Genomic DNA, 26,490 nt, shown 5'->3' on the forward strand with positions numbered 1-26,490 from the left:
TTAGGCTTTGGCCAATCACATGGCAGCCACATGGTAGGTTCTTGTAACTAACTTAGCAACTTGCTTATGTAACTATAAATAAGTGAGGCTGTCTTCATTGTAACTAGTTCAATTTGAATCAAAGAAATCTACTTATGAGGTATTATTCCAAGAGTGTGTCTCTCGAAAAGCTAGTTCATTCTTTCTTTTCTCTAAACAACTTAGCTTTCTAAAACATTTTTCCTCCATCATTGTATTAGACCTTGAGATCCTTAGGATTCAAGTTGGTTTGTAATTTGTTTCTTCATTTTTAGTCATCAAGAACTTGTCAAGATCCTATCTTGATTTCATTTTCTTATTCTCTACTAGTGAGCCTGAGGATTTGTGTAGATGGCACCAATAGTATACAATAGAAGGGACAAGAAAGCTTCTGCAACACATGAACCTGTGGTGCAGGTTCATCCTAGGCAACAATCGCAACCATACCAGGAAGGAGAACCCCAGGTGACATTGGAGCAGACTATGGAGCTGCTAAGGGGGGCAGCTTGTTTCCTTGACTGAGGAAGTAAGAAGAAATTGGCATTATCATCTTAGAAATGAACCTGCTAAAGATACTGAAACTGATAATCACAACAACTGTAGTAACCCAATTGGTTAACCTAGAGAAGGTGTTCTAAGACAAGTACCTAGTCCTCCAAGGGGAGAACCAAAATGGGAATCAAACTTCAAGATTGAGTTTGATTCACTTGCAACCTTGACACAAAGCAACAATAGACCTTAATCTCTAGCATGATGCAACAACTTAATACATCAACTAATGAGAATGCAGATCATTGGAACTACCAAATCATGTGCATATCTCCAATAGCATCAATGTGCATCACTTACCACCCTATCATGCACCAAATCATCTTACAACTAGCCACACTTGAGAACAAGTGTGTTCCAAAGAGGGACAGTCTTGCTGCAATTCATTTTTAAAGCTAATTGTTACTAGCTTATGTTGTATAATTAGTTTTCTTTTACTTTTAATAGCCTTTATTACTTACGATAGAAAGCAAGTTAACTGATAGGTTGTTAGTGATAAGTGCAATAGCCTATTAGTTGGGTAGAGAAGTTGGTTAGGCTTTGGCCAATCACATGGCAGCCACTTGGTGGGTTCTTGTAACTAACTCATCAACTTGCTTATGTAACTATAAATAAGCAAGACTGCCCTTATTGTAACTAGTTGAATTTGAATCCAAAAAATCTACCTATGAGGTATTATTCCAAGAGTATGTCTTGAAGAGTTAGTTCCTTCTTTCTTTTCTCTAGACAAGTTAGCTTTTTAAACCATCTTTCCCTTTCACCATTTTTTCTCTATTACAAAGTTCATTCTATTTGTAAACTTGCAGTACCTAAGCCAAGTAATGAAAATTACCAACATGAAAAGAACGAGGTGGAAATAATAAACTGAATGATTTTTTCCATTAGATAATGTTTAGAATTACCCCCTTTATTGAGTCATTTCAAGCATCAGACTAAAGAAGAGAGAGAGTTCCATCTTCAAATGACAGAACATAAATTATCTATTTAACTAAACCTGTGAAATGTTTCTTTCTTCGATGATAAAATTACAAGTTATCAATGGTGATCGACAACAAAATCGTTTATACATTCTCTTTCCCCTTACCCCCCCGGGGCAGGGGATGTCTGGGATGGGGACAACCAAAATACATAAACTAAAGTACGCTTTGTATTTTCCACTGAACATTGCCTATACTAACAAACCTCCTGTAGCAAAACTTTAACTGTGCTTGCATGGCTTTGAACAAATCAATACTTCGCAGGGATAGCCAATGACTGCATACAGATGGCAAGAATATGAGCTTTCCTCTGTTTTTGAATTTCATAGTATGCCATTTGCCAGAGGTGATCAAAACTTGTATATCAGACTGAAGAGGCATAAAATGATCAAGAAGACATTTTAACTTGGATTTCCCGGTGGACATGGACTAGAAATTCAACATATGAAGGGCCGCTTGGACTCTTATCTTCTACCAAATAGGAGAAGAACAATGTTCCTGGGGGCAATAAATAGTGAAAAGCTTGAGTAAAAAGAATGTCATGAAATAATTTCTTAAATGAAAAAATCCCTTTACTGCATTTAATGACAACACAAAAAGTGACAGTAATTTGTTTAAAAGATAAAATTAAGATTATATATAAACTATGTTCTGCATCTCATAAAATAGCCCTAGAAAGAGAATAATGAAACAAAAAAAAAAAAAAAAAAAAAAAAAAAAAAAAACAGTGATATGAAATATTCAAATTAAGCACATGCCTGACTAGTTGATAGTATATTAGTGACAAAACCAGGGATAATTTAATATGTTACCCTGTCTCTGTCTCACAACCCTAGCACTTGAGAAGGGACAGTGCATACTATGAATAGTGACGTGGCAGTAAACAAATAGAGTATATTAACATAGAAACAAGATAAATAAACAAGATCATTTGCCATTTTAAATACATAAGATTATATAACTACAGCATAAAGCTATGTGATCTATGGATATAACTGAGTGACCTTTTTCATTCAAAAGAAATGATTTCTTTGTCTAGTAGTCTGTAAAATCAACTATGAAAGTAAGGGTTGTTCCAATGCACATGAAATCATAAAAAAATGGTCCATTTCCCATCCCAATCTTAAGATGAAAAGATCATCTGTTCCAGCAGAATAGAATTATTGGATCATAAACTAGGAATCTTAGATTGAAATGAAATCATAAACTAGGAATCTATCTTAGATTCCAAGTTATCTCATGAGGTTTCAACTGCACTGACCTGACGGATCTCCTTTCTTACACAACTTCATCCTGAAAAAAAAAAGTCACAAAGACAATCAACAACCGCATTAAATAAAGAAATCATAAATTGAATTAGGTAAATATACTAAAAGATACTGTAATAATTTCTCTCAAGAACAAAGAAAAAGTAACAGAAACAAGAAAATCATACCTGAGGTAGGAACATCTTTGACGCCTAATCTCATTTACCAAATCATTTAGCTTCTTTGATAGTGGATTGTCATACTGCTGCAGCACGAACTGAATCACAAAGTCATAAGTTAGAAGATGCAACGTTGCAGAGCTGGAAATGTATCCCAGCAAATGATTTCTAGAGATATACATCAATGATAAATGCCCTCATTTGTCGCAATCCAAAACGCATATCCCCCAAAGTCCAAACACCAAAGGAAACTTTTTACTCCTTTTCCTTGATGTCAACAAAACCTAACCATGACCTCACCCCATACCCCTTGTTTATTGAGGGGAGAAATTTCCTTTTGATCCAAAAACCATAGGCAAAACAACAGAGAACCACACCACGGGCCACAGCATCATTAATAAAAAATGAATTGAGTGATCAGTCTTTTTATGCACACCCTTGCCCATGTCACGTTTTACATCAAAACAAAAGGTAGGTGCACCCCATTATAAAAATCTTGAAGCACATAACAAAAAAAAACTTAGATTGCATTCCTTTCATGTGTCAAGAGCTTGCTCACTATTTCCACACTCCCACTGAAGTTTTTGAAAAAGAAAAAGGCTAAGCAAGGTTTCAAGATTAAATGGTTCAATGCCATCCGGTCCTCAAGATCATTTTGCAGAGAATGTCCTACATTGGCCTATTTTGAGACAGTAAGCCTAATTATGCTTCAAGAATCGAGTTTGGGTGCTTAACATTCTTGTGTCTCAGACTTAATTATGCTTCAAGAATTGAGTTTGGGTGCTTAACATCCTTGAGACTCAGACACAAACTGTCATGCTTAACATTCTTGAGTCTGAGACAAGTTGTCACCATATAATGCCGACATTACATATTTCGAAAGGATAAGACAAAAACTACCTGAGTAGGAATTTCATCAGATGGGGAGATGTTGAACAGTTGTTGCAAGATATTTGAATCCACCAAGTTCCCAATATAGATCAAGCAGTCCTCACCATTCTCAAGAAGATAAATTCCCTCGTCACTAACATGCTCACTAGAAAGCGGAATCACAGGAGGAACAAGTGATTCATCCTCATCCTGTCAATTAAGAGAAGGTCACAGAATGGTTGAGATCATATTAAAATATGTAACGCATAACTTTGTATGACATAATTCACACCTTCGAACCAAGGTTATGAATAGCCACCATTCTGGGATACACCAGTGGAATTGCCAAAGGAGTAGAGAGAGCAGAAACATAATTGATCCAAATAGACCGCTCATCTATTCTCCCATCATTCCGCAGCCCTGTACTTTTCATTAATGCTGAAAAGAAACAAAAGAATTAAATATATCAACCAACAATACTTAATATAGAAAAGATCGCTGATATCACATATTATTTGTGCAATGTTGTCAAAAGTGCCAGCGCACTTGAGTACAAAGGTCACATAGAGCCTAGCCTGCCTAGGTGCAAAGCAGAGTGTGAAGTGCAATCATGCACCACCACACCTGATTGAAGCAAATATAATTCAGTATAACTTTTAATAGAAAGATTCATAAGATACCATATTAAAAAACAATAATAATAATAATAATCAAAATGGTAATATGTTTAGCCTATTGCATTTGATCTCCACAATGTATAAAAGATCCCCTCAAGACTTTTAAAAAGGATATCCTCAATTTTAACATAAGTATTGCCAATGAGCTCTAATTCAAATGTCATCTCCTCCCCTTACAAGAGCAAGGCGGAGGATGAGGTCATGGGTTAAACACCCATAGGGTGCATGTCTCTAACTTGCCTATAAAAAAAGGAATTAACATAAATATTATGTCATAATTAAAGTTACTAATTTGTTCAATTACTAAATAATTTAAAAAAATAAAAATATATTAAATGGACGAGGGAAGCAAGTTGAGGGGAAAAAAAGAAGAAGATTAGAAAAAATAGAGTTAAGAGAATCTTGCCTGGTTTTTAATTGTACAATACCATAAAAGAGTGTTCATATAGCAAATTAGCAATCCATATTAATTCTTGTAAGATCCAACAATTAAATTTAGAGATTCTTATATATTTTTCAACAAAACAGATAAATGAACTTCCTTGTGATTTTCCAAAAAAAACAAATGAAAAAGAAGCAATGAGCTTCACTTCAGGCAAGTGAAACGCTTCAGCCCTCGGGCTTTGCAATTTGAACTTTTGTAACTGTATATGTGGCTCCAAATTTTCCAAGCAGAAGTGACATGTTTGATGACAACCATGTGTCATTATCAATAAAATCAGGAATTATCATTAACCATAAAATATAAAGAAAATTCTCAAATGTATGAAAGACTCAAGTTATATAAAGCAAAATGAGAGGTAAGAGAAAATAAAAGAAAACAATGGTAAAACTCCACAACAATTTACCAATCATCATATGCATGGGTTGGTACATACTTTTAAAAGTATAACACTTAAAAGTATCATGTCATCTTTTAAAAAAGAAGACAAGACACTCAAAAAACAGAAACCTCTACACACCAAGAAGATTATAAATATTTTGAAATTCAGTTGGGGAAACTAGCGAACTTGTAATTTCAAGTTTGACTTAAATTGAGTCTTTTGTGTATTTGAAGTTATAATGATGCTGGAACCTTTTTAAAGTTTTGAATAAATTTAGTAGTCAGGGTTATTTTGGTTGTGGTGTAAGGGTCTTACTTTTGGGACCACTTGTGTAATTGAGATTTGTGTGCAGTCTTTTCTTGAATTTTTATTGTCCCTGATTTGGATTTCTAACTTCTATTAAAATAAGAATTAGGAAGTTGCAATCAGCTTTCAAGCTATTTCTAACATAGTTTTGTTGCTTTCTTGCTAAATGTGATCACTCAGAATGCCCAGGTGTAATCTTCATTGCCCTCCTTATTTCCCCAGGAAATGGATGTGCTTTGCTGCCTGCAGCAAAACACTCCTTAAACCCACCAAATTTGTTAAATCTTCCTAGTTCCATGCCAAAAATCACCAAACTATGATCTCCAATAGGCTGGCATTTAACCACAAGGGTATCCTTAATATGGTGTACTAAGATCCTTCTTGTAATATCTTGTTGAAGAATGGAAGTTCTATCACCATGCACAGAAAAGTATGCACACATAAAAGGGAAAAAATAAACATTAGGTCTACAGAATAAATGTTAGCCATACAAAGTTTCATCAGAAGTTAGCTGCTTAAACTTAATACATCCATATGAGCAGATAAATTAGAAGATAAGAATATACCGAGGGTGTATAGAGGCAGAAGCTTAAGTGCCTCTGGAAGAATAAGCTGTCCAGATGATGTGACTGTGGCACAAAATTTACGATAAGAAAGCAGAACGCTGATGCAAAGATTTGTCACTTGTTCCCGGACTTGCAGGAGAGGAGTGGAAGGAATTTTACTTGCCGCTACAAAGAGTAATCAAAATAATAATAAACATACAATTAATAAATTCAAAAGATGATGAAATTGTGAATCATGATGTTTCTAGAAATGCAGAACACTACCAAGAGGAGGCAGTGCAACCACCACCGAATTCCCCACCCTCCAGGGAGAAGCATTTATATTCTGACTTAAGGCCATTTATTTATTATAATTATTAGTTGTTGGTAAGTTACACGTGCATCCAGGGGTTTTGAACCCAAAATTTAACCATCCAAATTAGAATTTTAAGGCCATTATTATGGGTAATTAACTTTTTTATAAGTATTATTATGGGGTATAAAAAATTGGGGGTAAGGCTGCTGCCTACCATGACCTCTCCCAGACCCCGCAAAAAGTGAAAATTTTGTGCACTGGATAAGACTTTTTACTGTCATGGGTTTTAAATATTAATAGTTACAAATACATTGACAAAAGAACATTACAAACTAACAAAATTGCATGTTAGGAGGTAAAAAACAGATCAAATACCTTGTTTCAAGAAACAAGCAAATTGAGTGTCCAAGTCAGCTGAGCGGAAAAGATTACTTAGCATATTGGTGCACGGTAGAGATAAAGTTGTAACTCGAATTCTTCTTTGGCCATAAACAGTGGTGTAAAGAAGGGCACACTACACAAAAATAAAATAAAATTATAATAAGAAACTAATTTTCTGCACCAACAGATAACACAAACACTCCATGAACTATAAGAGAAGTATAATCATTACTAACTCCATACTGCAGAGAAATTCATTGTTACCTGAAAAGCACATTCTGAGCCATCCTGCAACTTATCATCATGTTTTAAGCTTACCATTATAGTTTTGTCACAGTCAATCTGCAAAGCACAAAGATATAGTAGGATTAAAAAAACATGGTAAAAGAACTAAAGAATCTGCCTCAAGCAAAAAGCAACCACAATTGTAGAAAGAAAAACCAGAGAACAGACCACAGATCTATGGCAAATAAGAAGAATAAGCATGATTTCCTCTAGCAAGATTGATACACACAACACAAAAGGAAAAGGAAAGCCTACTAAAAAAATGTGTGTGTGTGTGTATAGCTCTCTCCAGTAGATGTGATTGCAGAGAGAATTATCAACCTCTTTGTTTTCCTTAGTCTTTCTTTGTAGTAAAAAAATAACCTTGTGAATATAAATTGAATTCGGTCTGATACTCGAATTTAAATTAAGAAAACCAATTATAAAATCATCTCTATAAGAATAACACTCACTTATACAGCTCAAAGTTTCAATGCCAAAACCTTTCAGACTATTGCTAGACAATGATTAAAAATTTCAAACTTCAATGTTACTGCTGGTCAACATAAGTTGTGCTACTGTAAAATGAAAATGTCATGGAAAACAAAAACAAATGTGATAACACAATGATTGACAAGCATTATGTAAATGTACAGACCCCAGGTAGGTCAACATCAGTTGGGATGCGTTTGCAAAAGTTTCCATGGTAATCTTGAACTTGAATACCCTATACATGATGAAAACAATACCAACACGTTAGAATAGAGCAAATATCAAGAAAACAAAACCTATTATTACATATAAAGTAACTTCAGTATACCAAAAAGACTACCTGACTGCATCTCACACGCATCACTGCCTCAAAACCTTGAGGCCTTGTGACATTCCATCTAAGATCATTGTACAGCTTTGCAGGATCCGAAAGAGCCGAGAATGGGTAATAGTAATAAACCTGGAAGATAGTAAATGACATTTAAAATTGAATTATGAAAGGTCAACATATAGGAGAAAAACAAAATTTAATCTGTATATTAGACCCGAACATGCATAAAAGGTCTACAATTGCATCATTTACATTATTTTGATATCTGCTTCGTAACTTTACTAAGCAGGAAGAAGAGTTGAAAAATCCTTCAACCAGCTTGAAACAGGGAGTTTGCAAGGAAGCAGGTATCATTGATGATTTTTGACATTGGTGATTTCAAGATAACAAGGAAGATTCACTATCCAATAATTTAAACCATTCCAGGTGGTGCACTTGCCCTTTGGCAAAGGGTTGAAGCAGGAATTTGAAATAGGAACACTTGAATTCCTAATTTTAGTTGATACTATACATAAAAGCTGTAAATTTTGTTTGGATGAGTCATAAGACTGTTATTAAAAAAACTAAACATCATGTTCACAATGGTGAACAATCTGAACAAGAAACAAATACAACAAAATCAGGAGCTAAAGTGAACAGAGAAAGAATTCAGAAATTGAAATACAATTCGTACAACCCAAAATACAAGCCCACTGAAACAAAGTACCAAAGAGAAGAGATTTTAAGAGGTCAAAATTGTGCCTTCAGCAACAAGGGTTCTTGGGATGCATATGAACTTGCATAATCAGTCTTATGACCAGAGCATATCAATCCATTGAACCATAAGATCAAAGCATCATCCCATGTTTCAGCTAGGTTGAAATTTAGTTATAACACCAATGCAGTTCATGTCGAAACAAAATAGTTACACACACTTGTAACCCATTTTTTCCTTTTTTGATTTTCTCTAATATTTAGTGACATTCAGTGTCAACTGTCAAAAACTTATGAATTTTTTTTTTTTTTTTTTTTTTTTTTTTTTTTTTTTTTTTTGTTTAGAGGGGGGGGGGGGGGGGGGGGGGGGGGAGGATAAAACAAGTTTTACCCTTCAGAACCAAGCCCTATGCAAGAGACCCTTTAATGGGTAAACAACAAAGGTTTCCTAAGCAGCAGTTAGAATCTTTGAAGTTTGACCCATTATTAGGAATTCTACATAAATGGGATAAGAGAGGTCTTAGGTCTCTCTCTCTCTCTCTCTCTCTCAATGTCAGGCACCTCCATATCTTGTGAAGAAGAGTAGAAGTTGAGCTAATCTTCTATTTTATATTTAGAATTACATTGACCAATTGAGTGCATAACTTATCCAAGAAGATGAAGAAGAGAGCAGATGGAGGTAATGCATAGCAATTAGGAGTTGCAGAAGAAGGAAATTTAAAGGTTGCAAAACGTCCAAACCAACAGGGACTTTTTGCCTCAAGGCAACTATCAAATTGGAAGACAAGAGACTGCTGGGTTCTTTCACAATTCCCCTGCTAGCATAATACTAAAGAATTCATGGAACAGAATGGGTTTGGTTCAAGTTTTACTGTTAACCAAAGAAAGAATTTATTTGAGGATTGAATAAAACATGTGCAGATATTGATCTAATATGCTTGTTATTTTACCATACCCACAAGAGGAGGGGAAAGAAATACTTAAAGATTGCAATGCACACACCCAGCAGAAATGCACACACCCAGCAGGGGTCAAGTTTTGATCATGGAGTTCAAGCAACCCAAGATCAAATGAAATACTGGCAAAATTCGATCACAAATGCAACCGGAGAACTATTGTTATGTAACTTATATTACAGGTGCCACGGGCTTAGGCTCAAATGATGCTGGCATCATAGGAGGGGAAGAAAACCAGAATATAAAAAACTGCCAATTTGTCGATCAACAATTGAGACTTGATATTTGATGTCAATATATGATTTAAAACAAAAGGTGAACTAGAAGGGCATGCCTGCTTCCTGAGAAAAAGGGGGGACTAAGCTTACTTCAACCTAGCTTTGCAGGTTTTAACAATATACAAGGAAGATCACATTGATCATTGCACTATACACTACTTACCAGCAGGCAATTTAAAATTTTGCTAGTCATCCTTTACACATAGGCGGGCTCATTTTAACATTGGTAAGGAAAAAAAAAAATACACTTCAACTGCAATAATGATAATTTGCCACAGAAAGTGCTCCTAAATTTCTGTTAGGGCAGAAAATCAAGGGCTAACAGTTCACATCAACCTCCCTCTCTCTCTCTCACACGCACATAAAGAGAAACACAGGGATCTGAAATACTTTGATACCTGTCCTCCAGTAGTTCTTGGGATAACAGAGATAGAAGCTACGTCTAGATAACTCTGGGTAGTTATAAATACATCAACGCAGACCTGGAATATATCATGACAAGAACGTTAGCCCTGATATTTATGCTCACTAGCTACTATGCCCAATAATACTTGTCTGTTGGCAGATATTATCATAAAACCTTTATCACATTTAAGTGAGATGAAATTAGAGTAAACCTGATATTCAGCAAATTCAATCGCCATTGTCCTTAAAGTTTTGTCTGCTGGTTGGAGTAATTTATGGGCTTCCTGAAATCCAGTGGGAAAATATTCAAATCAAAAGCACACCACTAAAGTCTTCTCTTGAACTGATTAATACCAGCAGCTCACTACAAATAATTGTAGTTTTACATATAATGAACAAACACAATGAGACAAGATGGAAAACAAAGTGAATGGTACATATAATGAACCAACCAACATAACATACACAAGTTGGTTTATTCCTTTTTTCTGGAGGGCAGTAACCTGTCCTCATCTCTATAAATGAAAGTTTAATGCGGGAAAAGCAAGAACAACACCCATACTATTTAAATTTATCCAAACATGACACAGATGGTGAAACAAAACATATTTATAAAATATTCATACCTTCTCCCCTGCAGAAATATTAGTTCGCCCTTCAGCCTCTCTAACAGAAAGTGCCCCAATGCCAGTTGATGGCAATACTGCACACAACATACTACAATCATCAGCATCCCCCAATACAATAAATTTTTAGTACTTTTTTTTTATGAGTTTCAAAGGACTAAAGCTCTTGGAAAAGAAAATGACCAAGTTAAACGCAGAAATGGCTTTGAATATCAAGTTAAAAGCTCTACGACTAGTGAGGAATAACAGATGAGAAAGAACACAATACACAGGAGAGAATTAGTAAGTTATATGATAGCTAAATCTATAAAGCTGGAGCATCTCATTAATTCTGTGGGATGACAAACACCAATGGCACAAATCTACTGTCATACCTCGAGGATTGAGATGCAAACATGCTTCAGACTTTATGCTGTGGGCTGTCTACATTTAGCAAGAAAAAATAAATAGGGACGGACTCAAACAGCTAATCCATTCAAATAAAGACATTATTTATGTCAGCCCTATGAGATCCTTCAGAATTGCCTCTAATGCTAAAATCCCAATCCGCAAATTTTCCATGAAAGTAGGATGGACTTTTGTACCACCCAGGGGGCATTTAATGCACATACAACTATATATCCCACATTTTTTTTGGACAAGTTACGAGAAATTTTATTGAAAAAAACAAATAAACAAACCAAGTACACCCCCAGTGTACTTGGGAAGAAGTATAATCAAACTGTTAAATCATAATGCTCAAACATATCTAAAAATGAAAAACAGGGAGCAGAATGAAAAGCAACACTCCAGTCCACATGATGCAATGTACAAACATCTATCAAAAACTATATATCCCACACTAGCAGACACATTCCATCTAAGGCCATATCTATGTACAATATTCTGTGGAAATAGTGCTCATTAAGTTGTGCTATCATTGCTGTTAAGGAAAAGAACCAATAATTGCAAGTTTGCTAGCTTCTAGTTATCAATGATGAGCACGTTTCAAATTATGTTGGATATTTCCCAACAGTAATTGTCAGACTCAGTCATCAATGGACTTTTTTTTATAGGTAATAGAAGTTTTATTGAATAGAAAAGTACAATGTGTTTACGATAGTAAACCCACTGCACTTGAGATGAGTACAAACAAATCAAATAGAAGAGCTAACAGATAATAAGAAATCAGACATGGTAAGACAGTGCGTAAAACCCCAAATACGAGACCATTCAAACAAAGTCCCAGCTGGCAAAGACTTCAATACATCTACAGGTCTCTCAATGTCTTCAAAAGTACAAGAATTGTGTTCCCGCCAAACAAGCCACATAAGACAGCCGGTACCATATTCCAAACCTTTGAAGAAAAATTCCCCAACCAATTCCTCCATGCAAAGTGCAAAGAGGCAACTATATTCGGCATCACCCATTGAAGCCCAAACATCAGAAAAACTTCACTCCACAGCACATGAGCAAACTTACAATGAAGTAGAAGATGATCCACAGTTTGCTTACCACAACAACAAAAACAACACCAATTCACAAGGAGTAAGTTCTTAACAAATAGAATCTGACCCCTAGCTGCTATCCATAAAAAGTAAGACACCCTTTTAGGTACCTTTACACACCAAATGCTCTTCCAAGGGAAAGAACCAGAAGGGGTGTCCAAAATTTAGTACTGGGGTAGCTTTTTCAAATAAGGGTGTTATTAAAGCAAATTTGTGCTTTCTCACCGCAGGTTTCTAGAGTGAACTTTACCAAAAATACCCTCATTAAATTCAAAATGAAAAAATACCAACTCAAAAACTGATCCCCTCTCTCATTCTTCTCTCTCTAGTCTCTTCTCAGTCTCACAGCTGCTACTCTGCTGGCTGTCCTCTCCATTTTCCACCGGGCCTAGTTGAGTGGCTCAATCCAATCTCCACTCTCAGATTTAAGTATTTCTGAATGGGCTTGTAGATCTGAATTTTTATGAAAACAAGTATTTGGGAGAAAGTGAGAAAAGAAGGGTGAGCAGGAGTGTGGAAAAGGTCAATAAGGTGAGACTTCCATGCTTGAGCCGATAAGGAACACCTGACACTAGTGAAGTTATTAATCATCTGAACTGCTTTTTCATAGGAATGCTACAGCCTTGTGTGCTTGTGAGACAAATAAGAAAGGGTCCATGATTATTTTGAAATTGAACTTTTTCTATGCTATTTGTAAAAAATAAATAAATAAATCTCAAAATAATACATATTTTATTTTATTTCATAAGTGAATGCCCTCATATTACAGAACCAAATATTGTTGTAATTATATATATGTTATTTGTTTATATTTATGTATTAGTCTATTAATATATAGAAATATATGTGAACACACAAGTGTGTGCATGTGCATATGAGTTATTTCATGCTCCATGAAAAGAGAAATTAAAAAATGAATACTAAATCATAACAAAAATAAATAAATAATAATATTGCATTATTAACATCATCATTGTTATTACAATCATTGTCAATCATTAACATTGAATGCCTCAAAAAAAAAAAATCCAAAACCTTAAAGTTTAATGTGCTTTTTTGTAAACAACACTTTTATAGCAATGTTAGCCAAATGCTTAACTAACAAAAGCAACCTTTCTCACAAAATTAACCAAATGCTCAACTGATTTTTCAAAAATGCAGCACTTAGATATGATTAACATAACCCTGAGCACTATTTCTCATAAAGTCTCAAAGAGTCCCTATGTTATGTTCTAAGGTCATCCCTCTTTCAACTTCTTCTACTTAGGTACAAGCCCAAATATTAACACCCTAGTAATATGTTAATTTCCTTATTTATTCAGCATGAGATTTCCTCATTGACTTGGCTGTACAGGTGACCAATTGCATCATCATTAATCATTGTTGTACACGAATCTCCAAATTTTGCATTTGCATAGCTACATTAGAGTGTCACAGAATCACAGCCACATGAATCAAACTAGAAGCAGTGTTGCCTTTTTTTTTCTTTTTTGTATGTGTAATCTTATATAGACATCTTTAAGAAGAAAACTGCAGAATGGGGGAACCGCATAATTGACTGCATATGAAATGTGAAACATAAACTACAATGTAACAAATATTGTGTTATAACAGGACAATTAGGACAAAATTTGTTGTATAGAAAATTATGAGCTTACCTGATTGAAACACCAAAAGTTTCCCTCCAGTACTCTTTATTGCCAAGAAAGCAGCCTACAATGAGAACAAAATCTTTAAAATGTTGTAATGTACAATAACAAAATACCTTCATTTTTTTTGTGAAAAAATATAATATATTTATATATATGCACTAAAAAGATTAATGGACAAATAATCAAATATCTGTCAAAGTATATACATATACTTTTCAGTAAATCATACAACATTTAAAGTTCTCAATCTGCATACATATGACAACAGCAGAAAGAAGTATATTTCTGAACAATCAGTGAGACTATAATATAATGAAATAAAGCAAAAGGCTTCATATGCAGCAAAGAATTCATATACTGCACCAAGTAATGTCCTAAGTTTGAGGATACTTGACATTTATTTCATTATGAACCCAACAAAATGCTAACACCTAACATTCATCCCCAATAAAAACATGTCTTCTTGTAGTATATCAATAAGACTTGTTGGATTGAGCATGTTGAATACATCTATCATTGCTATTCAAAGCTGAAACCAGACTTCAAGCTCATAGATTTTATCTTTCTTTTTTATATAAGTCACTCATGATACAATGCAAAGCATATTCACAAACCACTACACTATAACATGATTTAACACTTCCAACTGAAATAGCATAGACCACACACAACAAATTGACAGAATTGCCTTATATGGAAGCATACCTGGACTGCAGCACCAAAGGCTGATTCAGCAGTTCTGTTATTCTGAAACATGGTTGGAATGCTTTCCAGTAATAGCTCTAAATGTTGACGGCACTAAGTACATAAAACAAACAATTAAAATAACAAAGTCATTTGAAATTTGTTAAACTAACAAAAACTAAATAAACGTGTTAGAGATCAACTTTTTTTTTCAATAGAAAAAATTTCACAGTTTAAACTAACCTCAGAAAGCTGAACAACAACATCAGTCTGCAGAGGAGTATAAACATCTTGTACATCAGGAACAATGAGCATTAATGGCTGCAAACATGTCAAAAAATGAAATCAGTGTCAAACAAATTCCAAAAATTGACAGAAAAACTAAAAGTCAAAGCTAATTTGAGTTAACAAATAACTAAAAAGCCCATTCCATCCATAATCAGTTGGAGAAGAGTTTGACAATCTCCATAGCATATTTTTTTACGAGTAAGAGAATAATTTATTTGAAAGAATGATCACTAAAGTGCAGTGCTCCCTTAAAGAATAACAAGCAAACACTCATGAGGTCCAAAAAATCAGCAATAGAACAAGACACCCCCCATCAAAATACAATATTCAAACAAAGATCTCAAAAGGCTGTTTTTAAATTTTAATATCTTGCATAAATTATTATTCATTCTCAAAAGTCCATATGGTTCACATAATGCAATCCGTAATAGCTTGCCACACAACCCTATTACAGTGACGTCCACACACCCCTCTCCAGATAGTCAACAAATATACCAGGCCAGACATTACCAAAGGTACCTTTAAAAACAAAATACCACAACTACAAGTGCTCAACTGCTTCACTATTGCCTTTACGCATCTATTAACAACCACTTGCCTCCGTTTAACAAATTTATCTATGGTCAGTATGGAATTCAAAGCTACTGTCCATAAAAATAAAAATAAAAAACCTTACGTTAAGTAACCTTTCTACCCCAAACACCTTTATAGGGGAACACGGAGTTGCATGAATGTCACAAACAAGTGCAAAAGGACCAAACACTGAACTACTCTTTCAGTAAAGTAAATCCATTTGCTCATTCACCCCTTCTAGCTCCCAACCATGGAAATCCCTGAGGAATCTAAGATTCCAACACCTCTGCTCCTACCATTCTCTGCAAAGATTAATCTCCACACCAAACATCATGCCAAAACCTGATTCTCTTGCAATTCCCCACCCTAATAGACACAAAACAAAAAAAATCTATCACAACCGACCCGGATGCCTTTCTGTAAACTACAACCATGAGGTCTCCTCACTACCGCCGTAGACCAATCACGCCACTGCTCCCCATGTTTTGCCTTAATAACACCACACCATATTTGCTCATGTTCAACCCCACATCTCCATAAACACTTACCCAACCAAACTTTATTAAGAGTGGTCACTCTCCAAACTCCTAATTTCCCATTTTCAATTGGAGATCAAACCTTATCCCAGCCCACTAAATGAAATTTATCCTATAGCATCTTCTCCCACCTCTTTGTTATGTGTATCTATCCCCACTTTTAATTAAGGGGAAATTTTTTTAAAGGTTTTTTTATGGGAAAATAATAAGTCCAAAGATCCTTGTACATTTTCTCATCTTTTACATGCTACACATATTCACTCAAACTTGATTATTTTATGTAACACCAAATTCCATGCTTATCAATTAAGAAAGTAACAGAGATTTTTGACTTCAATACAAAAGAATGGAGAGCAAAAATGCATGTGGCTGACCCTAACTAATCTGTTTAGGATCCATAGCCGACCCCATAAATTTGGGATTAAGGCTTCTTCTTGTTGTTATCTTCATTCAAAAAACTTTAAATCATTCAAGAATCCAAAATTTATACACCAGTCAAAGTCCCCCATCAACCATTCTTATGTTTTCAATAAAGAACGATGTTTGCTTGGCATTTGACATATATCCAATATGTCTCTAATGAGTTGCCTAGGCTAAAAAGGAAGGAAAAAAAAGTATATATTTCTGATAAGTAATCAATCAATCCAAGAAGTAACCTATATATATATATATATATATATATATATTATGTTTATTTTTTATAAGGTAAAATAATAATAATAATAAAATTTGTCCAAATCTGCAAGAAAGATGAGCCACATGACTTTTTTCCCTAAGATATGCAAAGACAAAGCAACTATGGACATTGGCTCAAATGCTTTTTATGCAATGCCAAGTATTATGTTTTATGAAAAATCATTTACATATTGGTGAGTTCCAGCTGGTGTTTGATATGCATGTGAACCATTTTAGTCAAAGGTGAGCCAAACACTCGTCTAGATGCTTGGGCAAATTGAGGCCCTCGCCTATGTCTGATATGCATATGAAACAGTGTAGTCAAAGGCAAGCTGGGCAATCGCCTAGGTGCTTGGACCAGGCAAGGTGCCTTTAGTGAGGCACTTGAGCCTATGTACAGCACTTAAGGCAAGAGCCTCAATGAAATTCAACCCAAAAAAAAAAAGCAGTTTTATAATTGGACACAAATACGCACTTCTATACTTTAATTCAAGTTAGGAAGTGTCTCTTTCTCCTCCTGTATTCTCTCTCTCACTTCTCTTTTTGAATCAATTTAGAAGTAGTTTTTTTTTAAATTATAAAATAAAATTTAAAAAAAAAAAAACAAAAAAAACCTTCAATAATTTTTTTTTTATAGGTAATAGAGAATTTATTGATAAAAAAAAGAACTAAAAGAAAGCAAAAAAGCATGAATGGAAGTACATTGTGTATGACCCCATACTCAGGACCACTGAAACAAAGTACCAAAAATAAGAGATTTTAAAAGATTCAAAGATCTTTCTTTATCCTCAAAAATACGGGTATTGCGTTCCTGCCAAACTAACCACAACAGACACCCCGGAACCATATTACAGATCTTTGACTAGTGCCTTCCCTGCCAATTCCTCCATGAAAAAAGAAGAGACCCAACCGACTTCAGCATCACCCACTGGATCCCAAATACCAAAAAAATGTCACACCATAGAGAATGAGCACACTGACAGTGTAGCAACAGATGGTCTACAGATTCCCCATCACAACAACATAAACAACACCAACTAACAAGGGGCTGGCCTCTCTTAATCTTTTAGAATTGTAGCTGTTCTCCTTTTGTGTTTTAAAACTTTAGATAAGATTTTTGTAAGGTCTATTTTTAGATTAATTAAAAGAGCCTCCTACCAATTTGAAAAATTCAAATTGCGCCTAATAAGCATTAGATACATATGATTTGAGTTAATAATATGTATAATAACTATATTTAGAGATCAGCACCTCGCTTCATTTGAGTGAGTTCATTTTTGGTGCCTCACACCTCAAGTGATACAAGGACTTGGCACCTTAACATGGACATATGGCAAACCCTTTAGAAGTACCCTTAATATATAGCTACAAACTCCTACACAGTATTGTGTGTTCTCAAGAAAAGGCAATCGACACATTGTATATCTCTTTTGCATCACTTAAATGACATATCAAGCCAATAAATGGATCTATTACTAGACCAGGCATCAACCCATATGATATACGTCCCATATTCAAGGTTCTGAATGATGCCTCAACTAAACAAAGTCAGCATTTTCCAGGTCGACCTCATTTCATGCAAGATAGTTTCAACCAAAGTAGTGACAGCTAGCTTGCCCACCTCGCCAACTTCCAAGTTTTTCTTTTTCTTTTTTCTTTTTTTTTCTTTTCTAATCTTTTTTAGCGAGTACCTCTCCCATTCCAAGTTAAGCTACTGCATTCCATCTTAAGACCAATGGACTCGTTTTTCCTTGAGAGAGAGAGAGAGAGCTAAACATATCATCCCACCTTTTTTTTTTATAAGTAACATATCATCCCACCTTAAGCATTACTTGTTTCCAAATTTCCCTGGTAATGACTAAAGATGTGACAAAGTTTGTATAACCAGTTTGCATGATGACATTAATGCAGTTAAGGATAACATTGTGACATTTTTAGATCTTCAAGGACTAAATTAAAAAATAAAATAAAATCATCACTTCAGGGACAAAATTGAAATTTGATATGCAGTTCATAACAAAATCATGTAGAAACCTTTCTATTACCAGAACTCTCATAGAATCTTCTTCTTCTCCATCCATTACATACATCAAGTAAACTCCAAGCCCTAGCAAAGCTTCAACCTTGAAACCAACAGCCTAGCCCAACAAAACATGAATCTACAAAACTTATATCTATCTCAAACAGTGATTCTAATTTCAGCTCTGAGTCAGCCATGTCATGAAGCCTATATTGTCCTTCCAACAGTAGGATATCAATAATCCTCAAGTTTAATTAGACAACATGACCATGCTGGATATAACAAAAATAAAATTCCATATCACAGACCAGGACTAATAAGCACACAGATGAAGATGCATATAATTTTCTTTACAGATCTAACCAGAAGAAACCCTTTATCCCTTTCACAGATTATCCAAAAATCATCCTAAACAACCAATTCAAGCATATTTTTATGAAACAAAAAAAAAAAAAAAAAAAAAAGATTTTGTTAAACTAGAGTCAATATTTATTCAGAATTCAATTGTTAAGATTTTTGAAGAAGGGAAAATTTGTTGCAAACTAATAGTAACCTGCTGCAATGCACGTTTTAAATTGTAAAAATGGATCGTGGAGTCAAATGTCGCAATTCCAACCATCGTCCGAGGGCCTTCCTGAAACAATAAAATTATTATGTCATTAACATGTACAAATGAAAGCACATGTAGCCTAGGCCTCAAGACATATCCAACCAAAAAAGGAAGAATATGTTATTATACAAGTAACAAACAAACTGCAACAGGCCTTAGATAATGAGCAGATAAATGCAGGGAAAAAAGCAATAAAGAGAATTTTTTTGTAAACAGGCACAATCAAGTACCATGCCGATATGCAAATAGACATAAACTTACAGGAAGATCAGAAATAACTTGACTAATTGCACTGCAAGCTGCAGCGGTTGCACCAGTTTGTATGGCATTCATCGATACATCAATGAGGAAGAAATAAACAGCTGGCATGGGATCACGCACCTGTTTGTATAAATCCAACAAGCAATATAAGGTGGATTTTTACACAGATATCCTAAAATGACACAACATGTGCCCTAAAAGCGAGCACCCAACATGCTAATTATTGAAAGTAAATATCTTATTTGTCATTAAACAGAACTAAACTAACCAATAGAAAATAAATAAATAAATAAACTACAGCTCACATAACATGTTTGTCAATTAACTAACCATATACTCTTTGGTGGCCGCAAATTCAACTGTTCCTCTACATAGCTCAGGCCTTTCATCAGCATCTCTACGCCTACCATCTGGACCCAGGTTGCAGTGGTAGTCACGGGGGGTCTCATCAGTAAATCCTGCAAGAAATGCCCATGTGTAAAGCCACCACCTTATTGACCACTAGTACATGGGCAAGACATGGAATGGACTAAAGAGAAATCAAAAAGATGCAATAATGAATACTGAGAAATATTTAAACTGTAGGCGCTATTTTGAATACCAATAACTATGACAAGAATGTTAAGTTACACAGCTTCCAATAACATATCTTGGTTGTGTATGCCATTCTAAAATCTTGACAAAATTGAAACCCAGGAGTAGTACACATCACATAACATTTGATCTATGCAATGTCCAATCACCACAACATACAAACAAGCTATCAAATACTAGATATATGTTAAGGCCCTAGTACATATGCACCTAGTGATTGAGCTACTATGTCAAGGGATGCATCACTGGAGTATTGTTACAGGTGGGAGCTGCATAATATGCAAGCTGTAGCTGCTGTACAAGATGTAGCTGCTATGAAATAGTGTAGGATACATTGCAATCTGTATTGTTATCTGTAATATAGTGATGACTAATAGATAGATAAGCATTCTATGATTAGGATTTAGCACATGATGAATAGAGGGCATGTGATTGCTTAGGGGTAGTTAAGTCAGTTGGTATACAGTTAAGAGTATTTAACCTACTGTAACTACCAGCAGGCATTAGAAGAGACTATTAAAGAGGAATGTACTCTGTTTGGAGGATCATAACAGAAATGACAATTGTTTTAGTCTTTGATTCAATCTCTTATCTCTTCTATCTTCTCGAAGGAGTACTGGTTCCCTCAAAGTAACCAGAACAAAGTACACTAACCTACTGTTTCTATCATCTTATCCCTAATATCAGTAAAGAGCTAAACAATAAGGGTCTGTTTGGATTGAGGGGGGAGGGAGGAGGGAGTGGAGGAGAGTAGAGTAGAGTTGGCTGAAAATAGGCTAATCTTGGGCCAATTCTACCCTACTCTACTCTACTCCCCCTCCCTTCTCCTCAATCCAATCGGGCCATAAATAATAAAATTAAAATTTAAAATAAAATAAAAAACACAAATATACAGGAATTTTTTAAACTGACCACAGAAGTTACAGATGAACCGCCTTCCCTGATCAATGAACTTCATGAAAGGATTTATGTAGGCTTTGCAGCGAGAACATCGAACAGGACCAATTTCCCCAAAATCTACAACCTATAAGAACAAAAACACATAACATGCTAATATGAAAATTGATTAAGAATTAGATGCAATCATTTGTTCAATCTCAGCCCAAAGACAAGATAGAGAACATAATGACAGAGCTAATCCCAAACCTTCTTGATATATGAGATTTTAAATCTTTTATAAGAGAGGAAACTTATAGTAGGAAAAGAGAATGTAACAAGACAACGAATGAGGAAAAACCATAAAGAGCTAACAACCAGAAAAAGAAATATTAAAGGCACTTCTCAATCAGAAAATGGAAAGAAATGAGCTCCTCTTTGAGCAAGCTATAAGGCTCACTGATCTACAGGTATCCACATAATTCAAGCATCCACAAGGACCTACTGACTCTTCAATCAATCCTAGAAATCAGAAAGACACCAAGTTTATAAGTAAAAAAGTACTGTAGTGTCAATTGTGTGAACTAATCCAATAATTCAATCATATTCTCCCTACTTAGTAGTCCACCATTTATTCCAATTGTATACGCTTTAGTAATTGTCATCATCAAAGTCATATTTTATTCAAAAACTTCAATTGTATGCAAACGCTTATAGCAAACAACTCTTTAATTGTTCTTTCATCATTTATTTTGAAATTATCAAAGTCATATTGAAAAAATTATTTTGTGAAAAGAACAGGGAAGGGGAAATACCCTAAGTTTGCACCAAAATTCGAAAGGAAATACACATTAGGAGGCAGGGACAGATAGGGCTCAAAAAAAAAACCTTGGAAATTTTTTGAAAATAAAATCACCCCAATTAACTTTGAGAAATTATTTTACCAAAACCTTGCAAATCCCCCCCCCCCCCCCCCCCCCACCGGGCACTCAAACCCTTCTCAGTGGATTTTTCTTAATTTCCTTCTCTAAAGGATTAGACCATCATGGATTTTACTAAAGCAATGAGAATATTGTAGTAAGGAGGCATAGGACAATTCATTTTATTTTATATTTTGACACTCTGTACATCTCAGCCAAACCTCATTTATTTATCATTTAGATATATATTCTTTAATCTTTTTTAATTACTAGATAAAAAAGCCTAAATTCTGACCACCATTGCAAGAGCAGAAACACCTTACTGAAACCAGTTTTTCCTCATCCAAGTTCCCAAACACTAGCAAAGGGAGAATTTTTTTTAATCATATTGCCCCCATTGCCCAAGGCAAAATGCCATACCCTTCCAAATTAACTTTTTTTTTTCTTCTTTTTGAATGACTCATATACCACAAGCAAGAAGCCATGTCCAGCCGTTCATAACAAGGAACCAAGCTTCTCTGTTTCAAGGAATTTCAAAGAAAATAAAGGTCAAAACCCTTTTTCTTGGACTGCATCATTAGATACATAAAATATATTTTTATCTGAAAATAAATTGGCAAATGCTTAGGCTTTGTGTGGCCGCAACAAAGGCACTCCTGATACCAATATAAGTACCATTGTTGTCTAAGACAATATAAACAATAAAGATTCATTCCACAGAATCCCCACAAGATAGATAAAGTAAATTAACCAGTAATGAAATTTTGACACCCTAACAGAACCAGGAGCCAAATAGAGTTATTTTATGTTTAAACAAGTCAGGTTCTTTCCTCTGAACCCAAAATTTATTTGCTACACTTGAAGATTTCATATCTCAAAAAGGGAAAAAAAAAAGATGATAAGAAACAAACAAAAGGAAAACTACATACAATTATAGTGACCAAAAAAGTGTAGTACACAACAATTAGGGAACAAATAAAACTAATGCATTACTTGGATAGGCTCCTCAGATGGATGAGGAAGGGCCAAAGGTTGGACCAACAAAGCTAACTGCATCCCTGATGTTGTCAAAAGGTCACCAGTGCATGGAATCTGTCCAATCATCAAAAGAAATCAATGTAATATCAATAAATGCGGGACATTAAGATCCACGTGTTTGTAAAATTATTACAAAATGAGGAAAATACTGCCAACCAATGCATTATAAATTCTGGATCATGACCTGACTGATGGTGCACCTCATGTAGCGTGGACTACAATTCCCTGTGTCTCTGACAATGTAATCACTTGTAGCAGGCTTAAAAAGTACAATGAAGAAGTTAACAAACAACAAAGGTAAATAGCCAAAGCTGGTAGTTAAATCACTACATCATTCACACAAACAATGTTAATAGAAGTGAAAATGCAGACCAGAAAGGAAAAAACTAACTTAAGGGAAAAGGTACAAGACAATATAGCTAAATGTTAAACAAAAAATTAAAATCAAATCAAATAGTTATCTTCAACTTAAAAAGTATAGATCAAGAAAGACATACCGGAGGAGGATTGGCCTGATTGCCCTGACGAGTTTCATACATAATGGCAGAAGAACTTGGAATAGGCCGTGGAATTTGATTGGGATCAATCTTTGATGTCGCTGATGCAGGGGCTCCAGTTTGACCCATTGGAGGTATGGAAGTCATAGATTGATTTGGTAAAGGATGTGGTGGCATTCCAAACATTCTAGGCGGTTGTGCAGAACCAGGCATTGGTAGAGGTGGAGTTGCCTATAGGAATTCAAAATTTCAAAATTCAGGCTGCTGAATAGACTTAGAGGAATGCACATGATGATTTATGCGTTATTTCTATCTTCTAATTAAATAATCATTCAGCAAACATGTTCACTATTAACAAGTGGCATTTTTATGCAATATAAGTTCAATAGTTACAACGGGAGTGGGGGATTTGAACCCTGGATGACTCCGTTAGAAACATCAAGAGGTGTCAGTTGAGTTACAAGGCTCTTGGCAAGAATTTTTATGCAATATAAGTACTCTGAATTTTTTAAAAGTTCCAGATTTATCAATGACCTGCAATGTGTATGTCAGTTTAATACACTCCATGCATAAAAATAACCTCCTCAGTATTTGATGATATTATGCTTACCACATTGTCTCACAACTCTGCTATTCAAACTTCTAATAAGTGCTAATCCACTACTAACAAACATAAATTCCACATTTAATCAAACCAAAAAATTGCTTTGCATATAAAATAAGAGGAAGGAGCAGAAAAACTTAAATTTTATGCATAGATGCTTCATGCATATTACTCTTATCAGTCAGCTTAACAACAATACAATCCTCATGCTTTACTAGTAATTTAAATGTGATCAAAATTCACAATGAAAACACTCATTGCTTACCTGACCGGGTTGCATCTGCCATGCCGGTGCCCCATAAGAACCTAGCGGTGGAGGTACACCTTGAACTGGAGCTGAAAATGGTGATGCTGGTTGTACAGGAGGACCAGGCTGAGCAAGTGCTGGACTACCCAAAAGAGAGCGCATGCTTGGAGCCTGAGGAGGAGCCCCAGCAAACCCCATTGTCGATGGAGGTCCAACAGGTGGTTGTTGTACATTACCAGCAGGAGGAAACCGAGGCCCACCTGGCAAAACCCCTGAGGAGAATGCCGGTGGCCCATTACTCACAAAACCAGTCGGTGCACTTGAACGAGGCTGAGGCATGACCGGACTAGTAGCAAAAGGTGGAGAGGCATAATTTGGGCGAGAACCCGGTGGTGGTGACTGTGAAGAAATAACCGGACCACTAGGTGCCCCATAAGCAGGCGGTACATTACCAGCCATGGAGGATGGGAAAGAACCAGGAGGGGGTCTGGATGCAAAAGGTGAGGAGGGGTGGCCAATGGGTGGGCCAGTGGGTCTAACCGGGGCCGCATTAGGGGGCAATGTGGGTTGTTGGGGTTGTGGGGGTGGTCGAGCAAAGGCAGCAGGTGGTGGGCCAGGCCGAGAAAAGGGTGGGGACCCGGATGGGACCCCCGGGGGTGGGGCCGATGAAGGGAAATGGGGTGCTTGGCCAAAAGGGGAAGGCCTAGGAGCCGAATTTGGAGGAGGTCGATTGAGATTCAAATTATTGAAATTAGCAGCTAACGAATTTGGATTCAAATTGGGGTTGTAATTATGGGGTGGTTGTTGTGATGGGTCATTGTTATTGCTGTTGGGCCTAGGTGCCCCAGGAGGGGCAAAAGCTGCCATTGATCTAAAATCAAAATCAAAATCAAAATTCCAGAAAAACTCAGATCAGATCCCCCTTTTTTCTTCAAAAAAAATCACTGTAATATCAACGAAATGATCCTAATCTACAGCAGCAAGAATCAAAGAAAACATGCAAACACAATCACAAATCACAGGTAAAAATGAGAATTCAAATCCGGAAATTGTTTATGATAATAGATTCATCGGTACATATTGGATTCAAAATTCACATAACAATTGAATATGAAGCACGAACTGCCAAGAAAGATCGAAGATCTGGGGTTTTTTATATCAATTGAATTGAATTGTGAGAATTTCGAACAATAAAATTTTTAAATCAAAAGAAAAGAGAGAGAGAGAGTTAGAGCACCTGAAATGAAAAGAAGGGAGTGAGTGAGTGACAGGTCGCTGCAGCAATTGCGCTATTATGCTACTTCTGCTTCTCTCTCTCTCTCTCTCTCGCGCTCGCCCGGGGATCCTCTCTGAGTCGTGATAGTGCGAAGGCTAGAAAACCGAAGTAAGTAAAACTAAAAATGCGCTTTTCACATGTTATTATTAAGGAAAAAACTAAAACTAATTACATTTTCTTTCCTACAATTACAAAGCAATTACTCCACTACTTTCTTTTCTTTTTAAGTAGCTAACGTCATTTGTCCAATAATATATTTACATGCCAACATTGTTTTTTCTTTTATTAATTTACTTGTCACGTTTTACGTAAACACGTCATTCTCTCTTTTTTTCTTCTTTTTTTCTTTTTTTTTCTCTTTTTTTTTTTTTTTTTTTTTTTTAACAAACGGTATACTGGTCATAAATATGGTTGTCTTTTATATTGGCTTAAAAAGTCAGTTTTTTTAATTATATAGTTCATTTTTACTACGATTTATTTTATTTTTGCTACTCTTTATTAGTTATATTGCATTTTTTAGTACTATTTATGAGTCTCATTATATTATTTCAGCTATCTTTTAGCTTTATCTATAGTACTTTCAACAAAAAATTTCAATTTCAGCTAAATAAACTTTTCTCAAACGGACTTTATAGCCACTCTTAGAGTATTCACATTACTATGTGTAAAATATTTCGCCTATTTAGTATAAGAATCTACTCTTTTTTTTCTATTTTAT

At 35.3% G+C, this 26,490-nt stretch overlaps 1 protein-coding gene across 2 annotated transcripts; it reads right to left on the reverse strand.

Moving 5' to 3' along the window:
* Nucleotides 1-1,458: 1,458 nt before the first annotated feature.
* LOC115993966 (protein transport protein Sec24-like At4g32640) lies at nucleotides 1,459-25,893 on the reverse strand. Of its 2 annotated transcripts, none has more exons than XM_031117965.1 (25): nucleotides 25,734-25,893; nucleotides 24,515-25,467; nucleotides 23,646-23,876; nucleotides 23,333-23,407; nucleotides 23,104-23,202; nucleotides 21,227-21,338; nucleotides 20,051-20,178; nucleotides 19,721-19,840; nucleotides 19,403-19,483; nucleotides 15,001-15,078; nucleotides 14,779-14,871; nucleotides 14,080-14,134; nucleotides 10,935-11,011; nucleotides 10,521-10,592; nucleotides 10,302-10,385; nucleotides 7,986-8,105; nucleotides 7,812-7,880; nucleotides 7,154-7,231; nucleotides 6,884-7,022; nucleotides 6,214-6,378; nucleotides 4,133-4,278; nucleotides 3,871-4,050; nucleotides 2,980-3,068; nucleotides 2,806-2,837; nucleotides 1,459-2,042 (listed from the first exon to the last, which is right to left on the reverse strand). In XM_031117965.1, the coding sequence occupies exons 2-25, from the start codon at nucleotides 25,361-25,363 to the stop codon at nucleotides 1,933-1,935; spliced, it is 3,282 nt and encodes a 1,093-aa protein (XP_030973825.1). In that variant the 5' UTR covers nucleotides 25,364-25,467; nucleotides 25,734-25,893; the 3' UTR covers nucleotides 1,459-1,932. The 2 variants fall into 2 exon arrangements, with proteins under 2 accessions (XP_030973825.1, XP_030973824.1); XM_031117964.1 differs by having other exon boundaries at nucleotides 1,501-2,042; nucleotides 24,515-25,367.
* Nucleotides 25,894-26,490: the final 597 nt, after the last annotated feature.

Source organism: Quercus lobata, chromosome 6 (assembly GCF_001633185.2).
Source record: "Quercus lobata isolate SW786 chromosome 6, ValleyOak3.0 Primary Assembly, whole genome shotgun sequence".
NCBI lineage: Eukaryota > Viridiplantae > Streptophyta > Magnoliopsida > Fagales > Fagaceae > Quercus > Quercus lobata.